Source organism: Empidonax traillii, unplaced genomic scaffold, assembly GCF_003031625.1.
Source record: "Empidonax traillii isolate 1590-97213 ecotype Southwest subspecies unplaced genomic scaffold, ASM303162v1 scaffold333:size665630, whole genome shotgun sequence".
NCBI lineage: Eukaryota > Metazoa > Chordata > Aves > Passeriformes > Tyrannidae > Empidonax > Empidonax traillii.
In genome coordinates this window covers 211,472-232,439 of record NW_020955526.1, presented here as the reverse complement: position 1 = coordinate 232,439, position 20,968 = coordinate 211,472, and the positions used below count along the sequence as shown (strand labels likewise).

The following is a 20,968-nucleotide window of genomic DNA, read 5'->3' as shown; positions in this document are numbered from 1 at the left end:
CTGTGTCCATATATTGCCACAGGATGGTATTTTTAAGTTAGTTCCCCTAAAATTGCAGTTGAGTTTTCAAATTGCAAGAGAACAAATTGACTTCATTTTTTCTCTTAAATTCCTCACCATAACTGAAGCATGATAAAGAAAACATTAAAAAAACAGGATTATTAGATATGGGCTATTCTTGAAAGTCCATCTTCTTAATTTAAGTTTCAATAATGTCATAATTTTGTGTCATTTTACAACATTATATTTAGTAGAGTAGTGTAAGGACTTTATTCATAGTTCAAGACTTTAGCTTCAAATATTAAAAAAATAGCCATTTTTACAGAAATATTAAGGATTTACCAAAACACTTGACCGTTAAAACAAAATGGCATAACAGTAATTGCAGTTCAAACAGCACCATAGAAGTTCAGTGGCATCAGACAAATTGTTAGAGACAAAGTGGTATAGATGATGCTTATCTTTCATCTCCTTTTTCCCATTTCAGGTTCTGGAGAAGCATCATATAATAGAAATGGATTCATCGGTACATATGAAAATCATCTGAAACACAGAGTCTTAATGTCAGTTCTAAAGTTGTCCAGCAGAAAGAGTTATGAGCCTGATCCAGTTGCAAACTACACCTTATCTCTTACAGCATCAAGTACTCTGGGTCCTCAGCTTTCGTTTTCCAGTGATATTATTTCTGAAAAGACAAATAACGTGAATATCAATAACGTCAAAATGGAAGGGCAGCTGGAAGTGGCCTCTCTCTTTGCAAGAAGCATTTACACTCTATCAAGCACATACAGTGAAAAGAGACGGGTTTTAGAAGGAAAATCAAATCTGAAGATGGATTCTTCTTACCTTCAGGCTACCAATCAGATGTCTGGCAGATATAGTGATGGTTCATTTTCCATTACTTCAGTTTCTGATGTACAAAATGGACTATTAAAGAACACAGCTTCACTGAAATATGAAAACAGCCTGCTGAAACTGTCATCTGAAACCAATGGGAGGTATCGACATGCTGCAGCTGACCATAAGCTTGAAGCAATTTTGTCAAAGAAGATGGCAGTACTTCGATTTGAGTACCAAGCCAACTACAAGCAGCTCCAGTATTCTGCCTTGTTTTCAGGTTCTCTCAGTTCCCAGGATCTTGTTTTCTACACGGATGTGTCCCTGACTGATCAAAAAAATCGAGCTGCACATAAATCATCACTCAATATCAATCGGTACGGTCTGGCCAGCAGTGCAACCACAAACGTGCAGTTTAGTCCACTGGCAATGCAGAGTGAAATGAATGCCAAGCTCGACAATGCTGGAGGCTCCATGTCACTGTCCTCTTCTGGGCGCTATGGTAAAAACAATGCAAAATTCAACCTAGGTGGGAGAGTGAGCCTGAGAGAAATAACTCTGGGAAGTGAATATCAGAGTACGGTTCTTGGCATGGACAACAAACATGTTTTAAACTTCAGAGTTAACAGAGAAGGACTCAAGTTTTCAAATAATTTGCAAGGATCATTCAAAGACATTAAGTTGGAGTACACAAATGACTTGAATATCCCTGGCTTATCCTTAACATTTGCTTCAAAGTTAGATAACAGCTTCAGCGCTGACAAATTCCACAGGCATATTTTTGACCTACAACTGCAGCCTAGTTCACTTACAGCTAAACTAACCAATAATCTTAAATACACTAAAACAGAAGTTTCCAACAAAGCGGAACTGCTTCTCGAGCCTCTGAAGATGAACTTGGGTGGCAATGTCAGAGGAGCCCACGGAGCAGATGAAATAAGGCACACCTACACCCTTGCATGTGCTGGTCTAACTGCAGACTTGAAAACAGACACAGTGGCAAATGTTCAAGGTGCAGCGGTGAGTCACAGAGTTAACCTGGATGTGGCGGGACTTTCTTCCTCACTTACTATGAACACAAACTGTGATTCCAAATCTCTCCGTTTCAGCAATGCTCTGCGTTCCACTATGGCCCCATTTGCTGTCACCGCTGACATACACACCAATGCTAATGGAAAGCTGATTGCTATGGGTGAACACACAGGAGACCTGTACAGCAAACTCCTGTTTAAGGCAGAGCCTCTTGCTTTCACTTTCTCCCATGATTACAGAGGATCTACCAGCCATGCCTTGAAGTCTAGTGGAAGATACACCACACTGCTTGACAACAAAGTTCACATGCTTTTTACTCCATTAGAGCAGTCAAGTGCTTGGAAATTGAAAACTCAACTAAACAATAATGTATATACACAGGATCTCAGTGCTTACAATGATGCAGAAAAGATTGGTGTGGAACTTAGTGGAAGAGCTTTAGCAGATCTCTCTGTAATGGACACATCAGTAATGCTACCATTAACATCTGAAGAAGTTAATTTAATTGATGTATTGGGCCTCAGGAGCAGCGTATCAGAGCCTCAAGAATTCAGCATCTCTGGCTTTATGAAGTATGACAAAAATAAAGATATGCATGTGATTAGCCTACCCTTCTTGGAAAGTTTGCCAGTTTACTTTGAAAAACTCAGAGGTGCCATTTTATCCACGCTGCAGGCCATACAAAGTTACCTGAAGAACATTGATGTAGAACAACATTTGAGAAAATACAAGGCAACTTTGGATAAACTCCCACAGGACATTAATGATTACATGGACAAACTGGATATGAAAAACAGAGTTACCAACATGAAAAATAATTTGGTTGCTTTCACAAAGGACTACAGAATAACATCTGATGATATCCAAATTATGCTGGAAAAAGCCATGGAAAATCTTCAAGAAATACTGTCTCAGCTGCAGATCTATCTGATAGAAATTGAGCAATACATCAAAGACTGTTATGAGCAGTATGACATTAAAGCACTTATTGTACAGCTTCTTGATCAAATAGTAGAAACTATGACAGCTCTAGATAACAAATATAAGGTAAGAACAACTGTAATCAACATCATTGAAAAATTACGGGATTTTTTCCGACGATATGATCTTAACAAAATCGGAAGCAGCACTTTGGCTTGGATTAAAAATGTAGATGATGCGTACAGGATTACAGCTAGGATACAGGAAAACCTAGAACAACTCAAGATTCAGATTCAGAATATTGATGTCAGAAGCATTGCAGAAAATTTGAGACGGCAGATTAAAACATTTGATACTAAAGAAATTTTAGAAAAATTTAAGCATTCCTTGCCAATCGAAAAAATTAATGAAATTCTTGAACAAATCAAAGACTTTATTATAAATTGGATAGAGGAGTATGAAGTATCTGAGAAGATCAGCGCTTTCCGAGGTCATATGCACAAACTGATTGTAAAATATGAAATTGATAAGCAGATATATTTTTTAATTGACAGAATGATAGAACTGCTTAACAAGTACAGAATAAAAGAAACTGTCCAGAAACTGACCATCTACCTGCAAAATATTGATGTGAAGTCATGCTTTGATAAAGTTGTTGCTTTGGTTGATGATGCTGTCAAGAAAGTGCAAACCTTTGATTATGAAAAGATGATAAAAGAAGTCAACAAGTTCATTGACACGGTTATTAAAAAGCTCCAGGCTTTCGACTATAACCAATTTATTGATGACACAAACAAAAAAATCCGGGAAGTGACCCAGAAAATAAATGAGGAACTCAGAAATCTAGAACTTCCACAGAAAGCAGAAGCACTGAAACAGTATATAAGAGATTTTAGAGCTGTGATTTCAAAATACATGGAACAACTAAGGGACACCAAGCTTGCTGCAATAATCAACTGGTTCAGGGAGCTCATAAACACAACAACGTTTGCTAATCTGAAATCCAAGGTAAATGAACATCTGGAAGACCTGAGAGAGAGGATTTCTGAAATGGATATTTCCCAGGAATTGCAGTGGTGTCTTGAGAAGATAAGCCAGTTCTACAATTCTGTTGTCATATACATATCTGACCAATGGAACATAGCTTTTAAAAAAATTTCTACCTTGGCTGAAGAGTATGATCTGAAAAATTGGGCTGAAAATTTAAACCAGTTTGTTGAAACAGGATTTATAGTCCCTAAGATCAGGACTGTTCTAGGCATTATACCTCCCTTTGAAGTTAGTCTGCGAAGTCTTCGGGAAGCAACATTTCGAACACCAGACTTCTTTGTTCCCCTGACTGATCTGTATATCTCCTCCTATGAGATCAATATTAGGAAACTAAAGGACATGAAAATCCCAATGAAATTTACTACCCCAGATTTTAAAATCCTAAATGCCTTTGAAGTGCCTTCCTTTACAATTGACTTAATAGAGATTAAGCTTCTGATTGTGAGAACAATAGACAAACTCATGTCTGGCGAATTTCAGCTACCAGCTATTGATTTCTATTTGAAAGATATGAAGATGAGAGATATGCCTTTTTCTGATATTTCTTTCCCAGAAATACAAATGCCTCAGTTTCAAATACCAGAATTGTTGATTCCAAAACTAAATCTAAATGAGCTCCAGATTCCTAACATGAAGATACCAGAGTTCCAACTTCCACGTATCCCACATACTGTGACTGTCCCTACCTTTGGCAAATTGTCTGGTGCTTTCAGAGTTACCTCTCCATTCTTTACACTGTCTACACAAGCTGAGCTTCGTAATGCTACAACATCTGCAAACAGTCCAGAATTTGTGACCTCCATTTCAGCTCAAACAACGTCCAAATTAGACTTCCTAGTTTTTAATGTTGTGGCAGATTCACGTCTTTTGGCCCCTGACATGAAGCAGCTGAACCTTAAAAATGCCATGAAAGTCAACCATAGGTTCCTTAAAGTTGATCACTCGAACGAAGTGGTGTTTCTAGGGACTTCAGTATTAGGTGAAGCTGAAACTAGAGCAAACTTACATACAAAGAAAAATTCAATAGAACTACAGAACAATTTAATGCTCAAGCTGCAGAGAAAAATTTGGATGCAGAGTGGAACGGCATATTCCCACAGACTGAATATTCCACAAGCCAGTTTCTCCAGCCAGGCTGATCTGTTCAGTAACATGACAACAGAGGTAGAAGCGGGACACATTTCATTTACCTCCACTGGTAAAGGAAACTGGAAATTGGCTTCACCTAATTTCTCTGATGAAGGCACTCATGATTCGCATGCCATTTTCAAGGTTGAGGGCCCCACTATTACATTTTCTGCCAACAACAGAATAAATGATAAGCACCTGAGAGTCAACCAAGCTATGAGATATGAATGTGGTTTCCTAAATTATGCAACACTTCAGATTCAGTCTGAAATTGAGTCACAGCGTGTGGGACATAGTGTTCTGAATGTGAAAGGCACAGGACAGCTTGGAGAAATGAAAGTAGAATTAACAGGCTCTCACAATGCTCGGCTCCATGGACGGATTACTGGAACTGTAAATAATGAGCTTTCCTTCTTGGCACAGCCTTTTGAAATTCACCTTTTATCAAACAATGATGGAAATGTGAAAATCAGCTTCCCTATGAAACTGACTGGCAAAATTGACTTCCTGAATAACTATAGGTTTGCCCTCAGTTCATCTGTTCAACAGGTCAGCTGGCAAGCTACTGGCAGATTCAATCAGTATAGATATTCCCATAATATGTCTGCTGGCAACAATGATGACAGAATTGAAGCTCATGTCGAAATGAATGGTGATGCCAACCTGGACTTCCTAAATATTCCTCTAACCATTCCTCAGATTCAGATTCCCTACACAGGACTCAAAACTCCTCAGCTAAAAGATTTTTCACTGTGGGAACAGGTAGGCCTGAAGGAATTACTGAAGACAACAAGACAATCCTTTGATTTAAATTTGAATGCTCAGTATGAGAAAAACAAAGACATGCATGTAATCACACTTCCTTTAGCAGCAGTGCATGAAGTGCTTAATAAAAACATCATTTTGTTCAACAAGCATTTTGAGAAAGGAAGAAATGCTGCTTTAGATTTTCTCACAAAGTCATATAATGAAGCCAAAACAAAATTTGACAAATACAAAATACAAACATCACTGAACAAACTACCACGGACTTTCAGAATTCCAGGATACACCATTCCAATTGTGAATATTGAAGTTTCTCCTTTCACTGCTGAGATGCCAACCTTTGGTTACACACTCCCAAAAGAAATAAGCACAAGAGGATTTACAGTCCCATTTATTGGCTTTTCAGTTCCATCTTACACACTAGTCTTACCTTCTCTGGAGCTTCCAGTCCTTCACGTCCCACAGGATCTACGCACCTTAAAGCTTCCTAGATTCAGAATCAACAGCCCAGCAATCTTCATTCCTGCCATGGGTAACATTACTTACGACTTTTCATTTAAATCCAGTGTGATCACTTTAACTGCAAATGCTGGGCTGTTCAATCAGTCAGATGTTGTTGGGCATCTCAGTGTCTCATCCTCTTCTGTCATTGATGCACTGCAATTTAAGCTGGATGGTTCAACAAGTTTGACAAGGAAAAGAGGGTTGAAGCTGGCCACAGCATTGTCCCTGAGTAATAACAAATATCTAGGGGGAGATCACGATAGCACTATTACTCTCTTGAAGAGGGTCATGGAAGCTTCAGTGGCAACAAATATAGAAATGGATACACCAGTTTTAAAAATTAATTTCAGCCAAGAACTTTCCGGAAATACAAAATCTAAGCCCACTCTTTCCTCAGGCATAAAATTAATATATGATTTCAATACTTCCAAATACGGCACCAGTGCTAAGGGAGAAATTGCTCACAAATTTGCTTTAGAGAGCCTTACACATTACATATCAGTAGAAACTTCTACAACAGGGGATATTGATGGAGTATTTTACACTGGAAATGCATTTTCTGGAAGTTTAGACTATGAGGCAAACACCTACCTGAATGCTAACGGGGCTCGGTCAGCTCTCAAGTTTGAGACCCACTCTAAAGCAGATGCACTCTGGAACAGTGAAATCAAAGAAATACTTGCAGTTGAAGCATCTACCCGTCGTGTTTATGCAGTCTGGGAGCACAATGGGAAGAACTATGCACGATACACGCCTATTTTCACAACAACAGGGGCTCAGAGATGCAAAGCAACCTTAGAGCTGGCTCCTTGGGAAGTATCAGCAGATCTTCAGATTCAAGCCACTCAGCCAAATTACTTCCTGGACACAGCATCAGTTAATCAGGTTGTTGAAGTGAAAATCAGTCCTACAAACCAGAAAGTTGGCTGGAAGGGTGAAGGCCAAATTCAGTCATTATCTCTCAGTCATAATATGCAGTTATCGAATGACAAATCAAAAGCAAAATTTGATGTTTCTGGATCTTTGGAAGCATACATGGACTTCCTCAGAAACATAAAGTGCCCCATTTCAGAGAAGAGCTTATGGGATATCTTGAAGTTGGATGTCACTACCAGGCCTGACAGGAAACAATACTTAAATGGTTCGATATCCCTTGTGTACGCAAAGAGTGAGGACGGTTACTTTTTCCCCATACCTGTGAATAAGCTGACCGATGGTTTCACTGTCACTATTCCTGAGTTACACCTAAAGGCTCCAAGCCCTGTTTTCAACACTCCAGAGTTCAGACTTCCTTTCACCACTCTCCAGGTCCCAGCATACACCATTGACCTGCGCAACATCAAAATTCCACAGACACTAAGCACAGTGCCATTTGATGTCCATTTACCCACGCTGCCAAAACTAAGATTCCCCAAAGTGGATGTAGGAGCCAATTATATTACATTAGAAGAATATAAAATGCCATTTTTTGAGGTGACAATACCTGAATACCAAATAACGGTGTCTCAATTCACTCTTCCAAAGAGTATTTCACTTGGCAGTTTCCATGTAGATCTGGATGAAGTAGCTAATAAGATTGCAGATTTTGAACTGCCTACAATTACAATTCCTGAACAGAAAATTGAGATTCCCCCTCTCAAAGTATCCTTGCCTGCTGGAATTTACATCCCATCATTTGGTGCCTTGACCGGATCTTTCCAAGTTGCTTCCCCTTTGTACAATGTCACCTGGAGAGCCGACCTGACAAAAAAGAAGGACTCTTTTGAATATTCCATTGACTCCACCTGCAGCTCAACATTGCAATTCCTGGAATATGACCTGAATGGTAAGACATTAAAATTCTATATGTCATGATTTGGGGGGAAATACTGTGCACTACACTTTTTCAGATTTACTTTTTTCCCCAGGCTTCGCATATGAAGGTGTTACTGTCTATTTAACATTGACATTAGATGATACTTCTTGCAGCAGCAGCAGCAGCAGCTTTTTTTCATAAATTATTATCAGAATCTCAGTCAGTCACCTTGAAGGTTAATGACTGTATATATAAAAAATGACATACTGTGAAAAAATGGGAAATATCTTTCTGTGTAACAGTTTCTTACTTTAAATTGTGAAACGGAATAACATTCCCCCATTACTTATGGTAATACATGTAAAGTAGGGAAGACAGGTTGACTTTTTAAGTGTTTTACTTCAAATGAAGAAATACCCATCTTTTTCCTTAGGAACTAAACTGATTTGATTTCAAAATTTTTTTCAAGCCAGAAAATTGAAGTCCCATATAGCACTGAGTTCTAGACTTTATAATAATAATGAAAATATAGATCAGAATAAAATTCTAAACTCTCAAGAAATTAGAATACCAACTTATGATCTGCACTAATGAAAAATATTGTGTCCATGTTGAGATAAAAAATATAAATTTTAAAATACCCCAGTTGAACAAATATTTTAATATCTTTTCATTTGGGGCATTGTGGTCATTTAGAAACATGTAGTTTGTATTGTTTGCTGGTATGTTCTGGTAATACCCACACTTGAAATCTTTTTCACAGTTGTTTCAAACTATAAATATGAGGAAGACATGCTTGTTATGAAGACCACTGGCAGCTTCTCGCATCGTGACATGAGTGCAAACTACCAGGAAGATTTTGCCCTTTCAGGAACTGGGTAACGATTTGCTCTAATAATATAATTTCTAATAGGCGTAATTGGCCATGATGTGTTGTTACTTTGATCCCTAATATCCCGGAGGGCTTTGCTGTAATTAATAAGAATCTGTGTAGCTACCCTGTCATTACTGGCTGTGTCTTTTCCCCTCTCAAGATAGCTTGAAAGCTGTTCCCTCTCAGTGTTTCTAGAACAGCTTTTCTCAGCAACCACATTTCAGAAAGGTGCTGAAATATAAACATGGTAGTTTATATTTAGAGCATCTGACCATCAACATAGTTTTTTATTCCACTGGATCCCTCTGTCACCACAAGACATTATAGAGTAGTATTTATTTACAAGTGTAATTCACCAGGAATTACAGAGTTGGCCACTGACTGTTTTGATCTGCAAGTATTTTATTGATACATCCAGGGGACAGAATCTGTGAAGGCAAGTACAAATGCAGATAAACAGTAGTGCCTATGCTTGTGTTGGTGGAAAAAATTGCATCATGTTGTAGAAATCTGTAGAAACCTGATGGTGGTACAGCTACAGGTTTTGCTTTTCTGCTGTAATTTAATGAAAATTCCCAACAGAGCTCAATTTAGTTTTATCTAAAACAGGAAAATTGGAGTGACATGAGCTTTTGAATGTGTGAGGCTAAATTCTCAAAAATGTGGATTGCAAAACCCTACATTTTCTTTTCGCGAAAAAGGCATTGTATGCGTACATATATATAAAATAATAGGTGATATTTTATGCAGATATACTGTGTTAGGATTGTGCTTTGTGCATTCCTTCATAACTGTGTATTTACTGTTATTGTAGAGACATGAAAAACAGTGCATCACTAGATATCATCAGCCCCACTTTCACTGATGTCCATATGCATTACGAAGAGAATGAAACGAGGTCATCCGGCTCAGTATCCTCTCCCTCAGCTGGGGCCCTGGCTTATGTCGTTGAAGTGGATGATGAAACTCTCACTGGCAGAATTTACTACCAAACTCAGGTAAGCTTGATATGAGCAATAAAAAGCAGAAAGGTTTGGTGTGGTCAGAGGAGAAGTTTCCCTTTAAATTTTGTTTGTGTTTATGTTGAGATATAAATTTACCACCCAATAAACAGTATATTATCAGTAATTAAAGTTTTTATTTCCTACACTGGCCTTTCCACTACTTCTCTGTGTGAAGAGGCTGTTTCAGCTCCTCCACGCAGTTATTTTTGCCCTCTGCTATGGTCAAGAATACATACCCACTGAAAGTCAAAAAAGTGCGAAGTCAGTTTTAGATGAGCCGCTCATCAGGTTTAATATGTAGCCATCAGGCTACTTAGAATTAAAGTAAGAAATAAGTGGCTGTTATAGGAATCAGGCCACTGGAAGTGGTCAGACCATCTGTGAAGTGCCTTTCCTAATCCATTAATATGTTACAATACATAATGAGAATTAAAAACCTTACTAGATTTACTAGCAAAACATACTTTTTATTATTGGCATACTACAAGAATTTCACAATTAAAATCTTACCTTCCAAAATGATATACTAATTTAGGGTTCAAAAGTGCCTCATAATTCACTATTTACTACTATAAAATAGTAAAATTGTATATGTAAGTAGATTCTTATTTGAGGATTTCCTAATTACTCTGAGAAGTCTCTAAATTGTCTAATTTATTTAAATAATTACAAAATTAATTTTTTAAATATTTCTATATGAAAAAAAATCTTTTTGAATTCACTTTAAATTATTTCAAGAATGAGTTGAAAGCTCATTTTCCAATGTAATTGACCTACCTTATGAGGCATGATAGGCGTTTAATATAAAGGTAGGCAAAATCTTATTCAGAGTCAAATTTTTAGAAAGACCAGACTAAGTTATGTTCTGGTCCTGCCGCATAAAGAAGCTCAAAGTAACTTGTCTTAATATATGATAAAATTAAAGATGCAACAATGAGAATATTGAAATATGCTGAGACATACCATTAGATTTGTTGCATATACAAGTTACATTTTTCTTATCCTGTTTTGTATTTTCAGTCTGCTCCTCAGAAGGACATTGACATATTAACAGGCGAGATATCCTTCAAAGAACCTAACTGGATTCACATGAAATTCAACTGGAATGAGGATGCTGCCAAAGACTTGCTGTTGGGTCTGAAAGAAAAAGTGCCTAAAATGACAAATGCTGTCTATAGGTATGTTAATCGGTATCATAAGGAGCATATGGGAATGGAAATTAGTGCTGCCACCTTAAAGATGAAGAACTTGATGCAGAATAACGCTGACAAGGCATACACGTTTGCTGTAAAACAGATAGATGAAATAGATGCTCAACTTCGCACCGCTGCCAACGAGGCCTCTGGAAAATATCAGGAGTTGAAGTTCAAAGCTAAAAGGCTGTATCGAAGAGCAGCAGATCAAGCTGAACAGTTCAACTATCAGAGAATAAAAGCAAAACTTTTGGATGTTACAATTGACATAATAGAAGATTATCACCAGAAAATAAAACACCTAATTGACTCAGCCATTGAATTCCTGAAAACCACAAAATTCCAGGTCCCTGGACTGTCTGAAAAGTACAGCGGTGAAGAAATATACATCATGACTACAGAGAAGGTAGCAAAAAATGCTGATTTATGCCTTTCAAAACTTCAGGAGTACTTTGATGCTTTGATTGCAGCTATCAATGAGCTGGAAGTCAGACTTCCTGCTTCTGAAACAATTCTTAGAGGTTGTAGTGTACTTGATCAAATTAGAGAAATGCTGAAAGATTTGCAGGACAAAATCAGGCAAACATTTGCTACTCTTCAGGAAGCAGACTTTGCAGGAAGACTGAAGCAACTGAAAGAAGTAGTGCAACAAGTTTTTCAGAAGGTAGAAGAAATGATTAGAAGCTTGCAATCCAAAAATTTTGTAGACATCAAAGTCCAAACACAACAGCTGTACAAAAGTGCAATGGCTTCAGACTACACACAGAAACTGATATCCTTGACAGAAGACTTTAAAAAATACATTTCTCAGTTCAAAGATTTTAGCCAGAAGACTTTCCAGGACCTTTCAGAAAAGCTGCACCAGCTGCTCCTCTATGTAAAGTCACTGCGGGAGGAATATTTTGATCCAACTACACTTGGACAGTCAGTGAAATACTATGAGGTGGAAGACAAGGCACTAAGATGGCTGAAGAATGTAATAGATGTTCTCGTGGATTGGCACAAGAAGAATGTTGAAGATCTCACTGACTTGGTTACACGCCTGACAGACCAAGTAAGAGAATTGGTGGAAAACTACAGCCAGGAATATTATGACCTTATAGCTGATGTTGAAGGAAAAGGAAGACAGAAGGTCATAGAACTCTCATCTACTGTTCAGGAAAAAATCCGATATTGGTCTGCAGCTGCTAAGAGGAAAATCGATGAACATAACAAGCAAGTCAAAGAAAAACTCCGGGAGATCTATGGGCAGCTTAGTCATTCCCAAGAAAAGCTAATCAGTGAGGCCAAGAGGTTAATTGATCTAACTGTAGAAAATTACTCTGCATTCCTGCAATATATCTCAGAGATCCTTCGTTGGTTTGAGCAAATAACAACTGAGAGCATAAAGCCATATATAGCTGTTCGTCAAGGAGAGCTTAGAGTAAATGTGCCCATGTGACTGGCAGTCCACTTACCAAATGCCCCAAAACAGCAGAGGAACTCAGAAACGAAGTGGAAATGATGCACACACTGATTCAGCAAGCCATTGAGAAAGGCTCCAGGGAATGGGAAGAAACGTAGCAATTCACTGATGAACAACTCGCCACTGAGCAACTGGGTCTTCAGCAGGTTACGGAAAATATGCAGCAGCACATGAGGAACTGAATGTACATGCAGAAGAGGAGAAGTAACAAGTTTGTACCACAATGTATTTAAAAAAAACAGCAGTCAGTATACTGGGGCTTCAGGTAGATACTGTTTGAATCTGAATTTGTAAATGAAAACTTAATAATCTACACTAGGTTATTTTAATAAGCTTAATAAGCCAATAAATGAGTTCTTTATTACATTTTTGTGTCATTTATTACAGCTACTTTTACTTGGACCGTAGTGCTTAATCCAACAGTTGTCAAGGTCAATGGGAAGTCTTTTCTTTGATTTCACTGTATGTTGGATCAAGCCAATAATGTGCAATACATATTGTAAATAGTCACAAAAGCTATGAAGTTCATAGAATAAACAGGTTTTAAGATAAAGGTCACATTCATAAGCCAGTTGAAGGAAGACTTGGAAACACGTCTGATTCCCAGCACAGAAACACCTTCAGAGATAAGTCTGAGAGAAAAAGAAGAGAGGAAAGAGCATGAACATGAGTTAAAACATTGATAAATTCTGGAAATAACATCAAAAGTTGAAAAATAACATAAAAATATAAACATATGCAGAAATCTGACTCCTGGAAAAACTGCAGATAATAATACCAATGTTCTGTTAAAAAAAGTTAATTTATGCCTATATCAGTTTTCAGAAAACTATGCCAAGAATTTAAGATGGGTTTTCTTTCTACTGGCTAATTTATGTTTCAGAAATACAGGGGTTTCTCACCTGTTTCCCTATGATATTTCTGTTTTCACATCAAATTGTCTATGTTTTACTTATTGTGAGTTTAGTTAATTGTCAAAGTTTCACCGACAACATGTATAATGGGAGTCAAAAAGTTTTCCCCTCCTAGGCTGAAGCCTAGACCTCATTTAAGTGAATTCTCAATTTAAAGATGAATTTAGAGAATGTTGAAGAAGTCACTCACAAAATAGGACTGTTTTTGAGTGGAAAAGGTGTGGACCTACTATGGTGTGTTTTCAGCTGTTGGAGTACTATATAGATAGTCCCTGAGAAAGGCATGCTCAGGCTGAAACAATGTTGCCTCTTTGAGAATAAAGTCTTTGACAAACACCACTAGAAATTTTGTGTACATGTCTGTTTTGATGCAATCAGTTCAATTCTGTGATATGGTTGTCACTTGTTCACTGATGGGAAAACAGAGTCTGTTTTCGTCCCATGGTATGATGAAGTACATATATGACACACTGGAGCACCACGACTTTGATATCCCAATTGATAGATAAAATTATTACCTAAGTATCTCTGCCAGTAATTATTCTTATCAGATAAGCTACATGAACCCCAAAATCAGAATCTGGCAAGCATAGTAGTGTACACACACCCATCTAGCTGTCAGCAGAGTGGGCATCTCCTAGAAAGTAAGGTAAATCCATTTCCTCTTCAGAGCTGTCAACCATAACAATTGCAGCAATATTTCTCAGAATAAGAGATGGAATAGTCCCCTGTGAACTGTAAAATAAGAAGTTTTGATTCTGAATAGAACTAATCTGCATATGTCACCCTGCCCGGGGGGGAAAGGGGGCTAAAGGTATAAAAATCCCTGTTTACATGTTCTATTGAGTATCCCAGTAAATAAAGATGTGGCCTGCAGAGCCCTTTCACCTTCATTCATAAGGAAACTGAAGCCTATGGGTCATCTGATCTTTATTTGATGTCAGATTGCACAACTCTTTTCCCTGAATTTCACAAATGTTTAAGCACAACCAGATTTCTCAGACACTGTCTGATTCTTGCTTCCCTTCGTCATAACAAACAGCTCTGTGAAACAAAGGACAATAGAATAAATTATGAAAGTTATGGGAGAAGAGAGATTTAAAGTTTTGTTTTCTTTTGTTTTTCCCCTTATGGCAGTTTATTTCTGTCCATCATCCATAGTTCTTGGAAGGATTATAAATTCTAAAAAAGGATTTACTTATAAGGAACGGGTTAACCGAATAATAAATATGCCAAATTGCATAAATACTGGCTCTTTTTGGCAAGAGTGAAACTTCCCAAGAGCAAACACAATAGTTTGCACACTAAACTGTGGTTAGAGGTTAGAGGAGATTTCCAAGTCTCATAGCAGCATTGCCGCCAATTGGATTAAAGCTCTTGGTCCGGTGATCGATGTGACAGCCATCTTCAGTCCTCCCACAGTTGGTTTGGGGAGGGCCTGGAAGCACAGCGTTGCTCTCAAAAATGAGGTCTTACTGGAACTTAGCTGCTTTGTAAATCCCCACACCAGAGGGGCTTTCTCAAGCATCTCTTTGAAAACTCAGGCAATATTTTGACGCAAGAAGTGGTTGGTTATGTTTGCGTGTGTACATCCAACAAGCACGCACAACCAGGTTTAGCTTTAATTTCCATAATTTTTCTTGTTGTTTGGTTGTTGTTGTTGTTGTTGTTTTGTTTCAGGATATAGCAGATTTTACCCTTGTTTTCCATGTGATATGTTGCAGAAATATAGACAAACCCACAGTTATTCAAATTGTGTTGCAATTAATTCCACCTATGAAATATTTGCAATACAAAAATTTGAAATACTACTAATTCCATTTTGGCCTCTTTTCAGTCTTGTTTATATAATAGGAAATACTATATTTCATTAAATTAAATTGTATGGGAGATAACAGGGAATCAGGAACTATCTGGGGCTCAGTGACACTGCTTCTTTTCTTTTTTTTTCCTATAGTCTTCATCATCTGAATTCTCATAAATGCCAGAGGGGCTTTTCTTCATAATTTACAGCAAGTATCAGACATAGAGCAGAACTGGTTGTAAAAGTTTAATTAAGTGAAACATTTTAACAAGAAATTGAGAGAACAATATGCCCTGCTCTAACTAAGTGATTGTAGAAATAACATTGACAAGAAACGTGTGTGTTCCTAAATGAAAAACTTTTGCAGACGTAGGACAGCAAAAATGTTCCAGAATTTTAGATTATGCAACCAGCTAGAGATGATCTTTTATTAAGTGATTTAAAAATACATGTATAATTTGGTGCATATACAGAGATTCTACACACACATATCCACATCCACGCACACCATCATCTGCCTCTGTCTCTAAATTATGCTATTGATACTTTTAGAGCAACTACCATTATGGTCTACTGATACCTTTCAAAATTTATATTAAAATATTCAGTTGTTCAGTAAGTGACATCAAATTCTGTACTACTCTTCTGCTGGCAGATTTATTGCTCAGGTGGGAAACTAGAATTTATTAAAGGCCATATGGACATACAGAATTGCTTGTTTTCCATTTCTGCACAGCCAAATCCTGCCCCAAATGAAATCGATAGCAAAGTGTCTATTGGCCTCAGCAGGAGCAGGTTTTGGCCAGTTAGGTGTATAACTTGAGAAGCACTCTGGGATCCAGTAGGACAAAACTATATTATTATCTATAAAACTCTACACAAAAATATCGTCGAAAAAGCATGCAGACAAGAAAATTAATCACTAACAAATTCAAGACAGATCATAATGAAGTTTGTCTGTGCAACACTACCCAGAGCCTCTTTTATAAGTTTTTACCCAGTTTTACCTAGTGTCACAGACAAAGTGTGCTGGGGCCAAGAATTCTGGGTTCTGGTCCCAGGTCTTAGACATGGAAATATACATATACCTCTCATCTCCCTTTCCCTCATTTCATTGTCCATCCGAGGCATTAAGGGAAACTGGGACCATAGAACAAAAGCCTATGCTGGAAGTTTGCAAGACCAACTGGGCAAAGCTTTGAGCAACATGATCTAAGTTAAAGCTTGCCTCAGCTTGGAGCAGTGGGTTGTACTAGAGACCTCCCCAGCAACCCAACAACCTGAGTTACTTTGTGGTTCTCTTGTGATTAAACTGATACAGCTTTAGGTTGCCATCTCTAACACTGTACGTGACACTGTAACCCTTTGGTAAATGGTTTATGGGTAATTGGCTTCATCATCGTTCTACTATATCATACAAAGGCAGACAAGTTTTATGGCATCCCTGCATGTAAACATATCTTCATTCTGATTGCAGCCATGAGGCACAGTCCCCAGTACCACACTTAGGTGCAACCAACAATCTAAATATTTTCTGTCATGAGCTTACCTTGGTTCTGGCACCACTCACTGGAGCATTTCTGCTAAAATCTTTATATCCAGCATTCAACAGCCCAGTTAGAGGACTGCCGTAAGTTTTGAATGCAAATGTACTGGTATGATGGAGGCACATTTCAAGAGCAAGAGGTCAAGGCAAACTAGGTCACATCTGTCCACTTTTTATCTCCAGATCAAGCAACCTGGGTTCGTCAGAGACGAACTAATGGGAGGTAGGTGTCAAGGGGAAGGTTTGATAGGCTTCGATTTCTGTCTTTAGATTGGCAGTAAGATATTGCAAGAGCGCTTCCACCATGTTTCTCTTCCAGCTGTCTCCTCTCCAGGAAATAGCTTCATCCTTAACCATATATAAAACACACAAACACCCTGGGAAAGTCCACTGTTCCCAAGGTGTTTTCTCTCAGCTATCTCATATTTTTTGAATAATAATGAATAATTTCCTTTGAAGTTCAATGCATGTAATATTCATTTTTTATCCACCTGGACCATCTTCTGGGGAAATCTTCCCTAATTTCTCTTTAATATTTCTGGGTTCTGGGCCCAACAGAATTTGTGAGTCCAGGGGATTTCAAACTTGCTTTAATCTTTAGTGTTGGAAATATTTTCTTTCACCTACTCTTGCACAAGAAGAAACACCTCATTGTTTCTCTTACTGATAAGAATCTCTCTACAGTGGGGGTGAGCCAAGGCCTTCCCTTGCCTTTACTTTCCTTAAAGCAATTTTTCTCTGTTATCTTGCTCAGCATTTGGATATGTAATTGTGTCCACAGCCAGCCAGTCAGTCCTACAACATTGAGTATGTACCTGCATGAGTATAAGCTTGCAAAATTAAGTGGGTAGGATAGTTAACAGTGTAGGACAAATTCTCCACAATCATATCTCATACTCTTCATGTGGTCCATACTCACTTTGCAAGCATCCTAATACACCCTGAAGCATTCCAGCAATTGAAATCTTCTCTGCTGTTTCTGCATCTTTCCTCTTCTTTGTTTTCCATATCAGTTTAGACAGAAGTGTCCCTCTGCCTTACCAAACCACAGACACTTTCCCAATATGCAGGAACTGAACACAGAAGCACGTTATGATTATTAGCATTTATATTCTGGCAGTGATCTTGGTAGCTGTTAGAAGAACAAACAGCAGCATTAGGTCTTCTCAGAATGGCTGGAGAAGAGTTCTCCACTAGTCTAGGTGCTGGCAGAGAGAGAGGATCAAGCACAGTGAACAGCACTGCCACCACCAACTTGGGGAAGTAACAGTGGTCATGCAAGACGCACCACACTTGTGTTATGAAGAGTTTGCCAGATGTTTGCTGTAAGCAGAGACCCACCACAAGTTATAACCTAATATTGATTTCCCAGCAAATGAATTCAAGGGGACATGCTAGAAACAATCTTGAATTTATGGATAAATCTATTAATCTATACCGCCTTTGGGACTCAAGGAGCAAGTTCTGGTCTCTGAATAAGTGATATGAGCTAGCTCAAATATTATATAGCCTATAGGAAATAGGACTTGGAACAGCTCTCTATTCAGTGTCCAAGTTTCCTCAAAGAGGAAGCCAAAAGCCATATGCAGCATAGGTGCCTGGGGGACCTGAGGCTTGGTCTGAAGCAAGGAGTGAACCAAATGGGCAGCAGAGGGGGCATGAAAAATGAAAATGTTTACTACATCTACCCTTCAAATGGCATGGATAGATACTTAGAGGAAGCCACTGGGTGAGTAAAGGTGATCTTAATCAAGGCAATGCATGGGGAAAAGTATCAGACTTGCAATTCTCTGAGTGCTACCAGCTACTTCTGTAATTAGGCTACTGAAAGAGGCTGGGGACTGCTGCATTTCTGGGCAACCTGTTTATTCTTACTGAGATAATATTCTGCTCTAATTTGTGTTCAGCTTTGACCAAGGATGGAAACCGAATGCTTAGCTTCTATAACATTCTTTTCTTTCCCTGCACATTTCCCCTCCTAGCACTACCTCTGCCACAGTTAAGATGTATTCCAGTGATGTTGCCAAGTAAAAGGAAAAGGTTAACATGCCTGCTATTTTGCTGTTGTATATTGCTGTAGGACTTTATTTCTAAAAAGCTTGAAAAATTTTTATTCAGAATTGTTTTCTGTAGAAGGCAGTTGTATTCAGTACTACCACTGCTGTGAAAGTTCTAGCAATTACAGTTCTGTAGATAGTGGAAGGTTTTTGTGCTGGAACACCCAGAAATCTCTTCATGTACTAATATATCATTTTGTTGCCTCAGTCCCACACAGCACCCAACAGTGACTCTGAAAGGTCAATATTTCTTTCCTTCTAATACCTGTAATATTCTGAAGTTTTAAATCAGTGGCTAGCCTGGATGGAAGCAAAGATCCAAAACCTGTTACAAGATGCTATTAGACCCCTATGCTAAGGCCACCAGAGCAAACTTCTGCATTTAGGCAGAAACTCCCCTTTTCCCAGGTATGTGCTCAGTCCCTCACACTTCACACTCCCACTGAGAATGCATTACATATTCTGCAAAAAAAAAGGAAGAAAAGGGGAGTGGTGGTATCACTGTCTCTGAAGTTCAGTTTAGGTGTTAATTTAATTTATTTCAAGATTACTACCTGCAAGTGTTCTCAAAGAGATGTTGGATTAAAAAAAGGTCTCACAAATGCCTAATACCTTTGTGTTGCACGACACTTTGGACAGATATTTCCCATTGTTAGCAGGCTGTTTGTCTCTCCATAATGCTTTTTCTCTATTGTTACTATATTTGTTTCTTTAATAAGCCTTTGTTTTTCTCTATGGTAATGACTGCCTTATAGCTATTTACAAACAATATGGACAGTTATGCAAAAGCATTTCATTTTAAAGCTGCAGAGCAGAAAACCAGCCAAATCTGAAGGAACACACATCCCTCACACATAGCCCATATTGCAGAAGTACAAACTCCACCTCGTCTCTCTCTCTCAGACACATCTGTCTATATGTGCACACATCCATGCAAACACACGCACACGTACTATGTACATTACTGTCAAGTTAAAAGCCTAAAGTTAATCTTTAATCCTTAGGTCACCCCCTTCATTTCAGCTCATGGAGCCAGCCAAGCCTTCCCAACATGCCTGTCAGCAGTTAGGTGACGTAACTCTTCCCACTCAGGTCCCATTAATTCAGCAGCTTCACCAGTGGTGTTCCACAAGGTACATCATCTAATGCTTAGACTTTTTTTAAACACAAAATCAGAAAGTTATATTTTTTAGATTCTGCAGTGAGGCAGCTTGCCTTTTTTTTTTTTCCCTCCATTTCAGCTGAAATGTGCTGATGAATTTGATGTACAATTCTGTGAAGGGATACGTTTAATCTTATTCAACATCGGCCAGTTTCTCCTCCAAAAGATCTGAGCTGAAATTTTCCAGACTGTTTAGAAAAACTTTTTTTTTTTTTTTTTTTAATGTACGTTAATATTTTGCTAGTCCAGAAAAGACCTGTTGACTTCTTTGTGGCTGTGTGTATGTGTGTGTCACCTGGACTCTATGCCTTCCCTGTAAGGTTTCCACTGAGCATCACTATCTTTTTAATTTTTATAAATCTTCTAAATATATATCCCATGTCTGATTTCCTTTAAAACATGGCACTAATTACAGAGACAGGGTCGAGTTTTAGTTGTTAATTTTCTGGATTGGGGTTCAGTTCCTAGGCCAGTTTTGGATCCACTGCATCATTCGTTCACCTCATTTTCTCATATATTAGATTCCCAGCAGAAAAATGGGAATTGTATTTCTCTGTGTTTCAATGGAGCTGTCAAAATAAAACTAACTCATGACCTGGAGATAATTTGATAAGTCTCATAGCACTGAAGACCATGAAGTAGATAGACACACTGTAATAGCAACAAGAAATCAAGATACATGTATTGACTTCTCTCTCCTATCATCCTGTTTACTGTTTTAGAAACTTGGAGTTGATTTCATGTGCTAAATCACTCAGAAACACTCTAGTCCACCCCAAACCCATCATACATACCAGGCATCAAACATATAACACTCTCATACAGATAAATGATCCGAGGAATGGACTCAACGGCTGCTAGCAGTTAATTTATATCGTGGTTTCGCCATAAACTTTTAACTTTGGAAATAATCTGCC

The 20,968-nt window shown here is 38.2% G+C and overlaps 1 protein-coding gene across 1 annotated transcript in view; it reads left to right on the top strand.

Moving 5' to 3' along the window:
- The window catches only part of APOB (apolipoprotein B), a 36,535-nt gene extending 22,711 nt beyond the window's left edge, over positions 1–13,824 (top strand). The window contains exons 26-29 of the mRNA XM_027891852.1: positions 488–8,062; positions 8,796–8,910; positions 9,721–9,904; positions 10,931–13,824. Of these exons, the coding sequence (XP_027747653.1) occupies positions 488–8,062; positions 8,796–8,910; positions 9,721–9,904; positions 10,931–12,544 (9,488 nt within the window). The 3' untranslated portion in view covers positions 12,545–13,824. The remainder of the gene's footprint in view (positions 1–487; positions 8,063–8,795; positions 8,911–9,720; positions 9,905–10,930) is intronic.
- Positions 13,825–20,968: the final 7,144 nt, after the last annotated feature.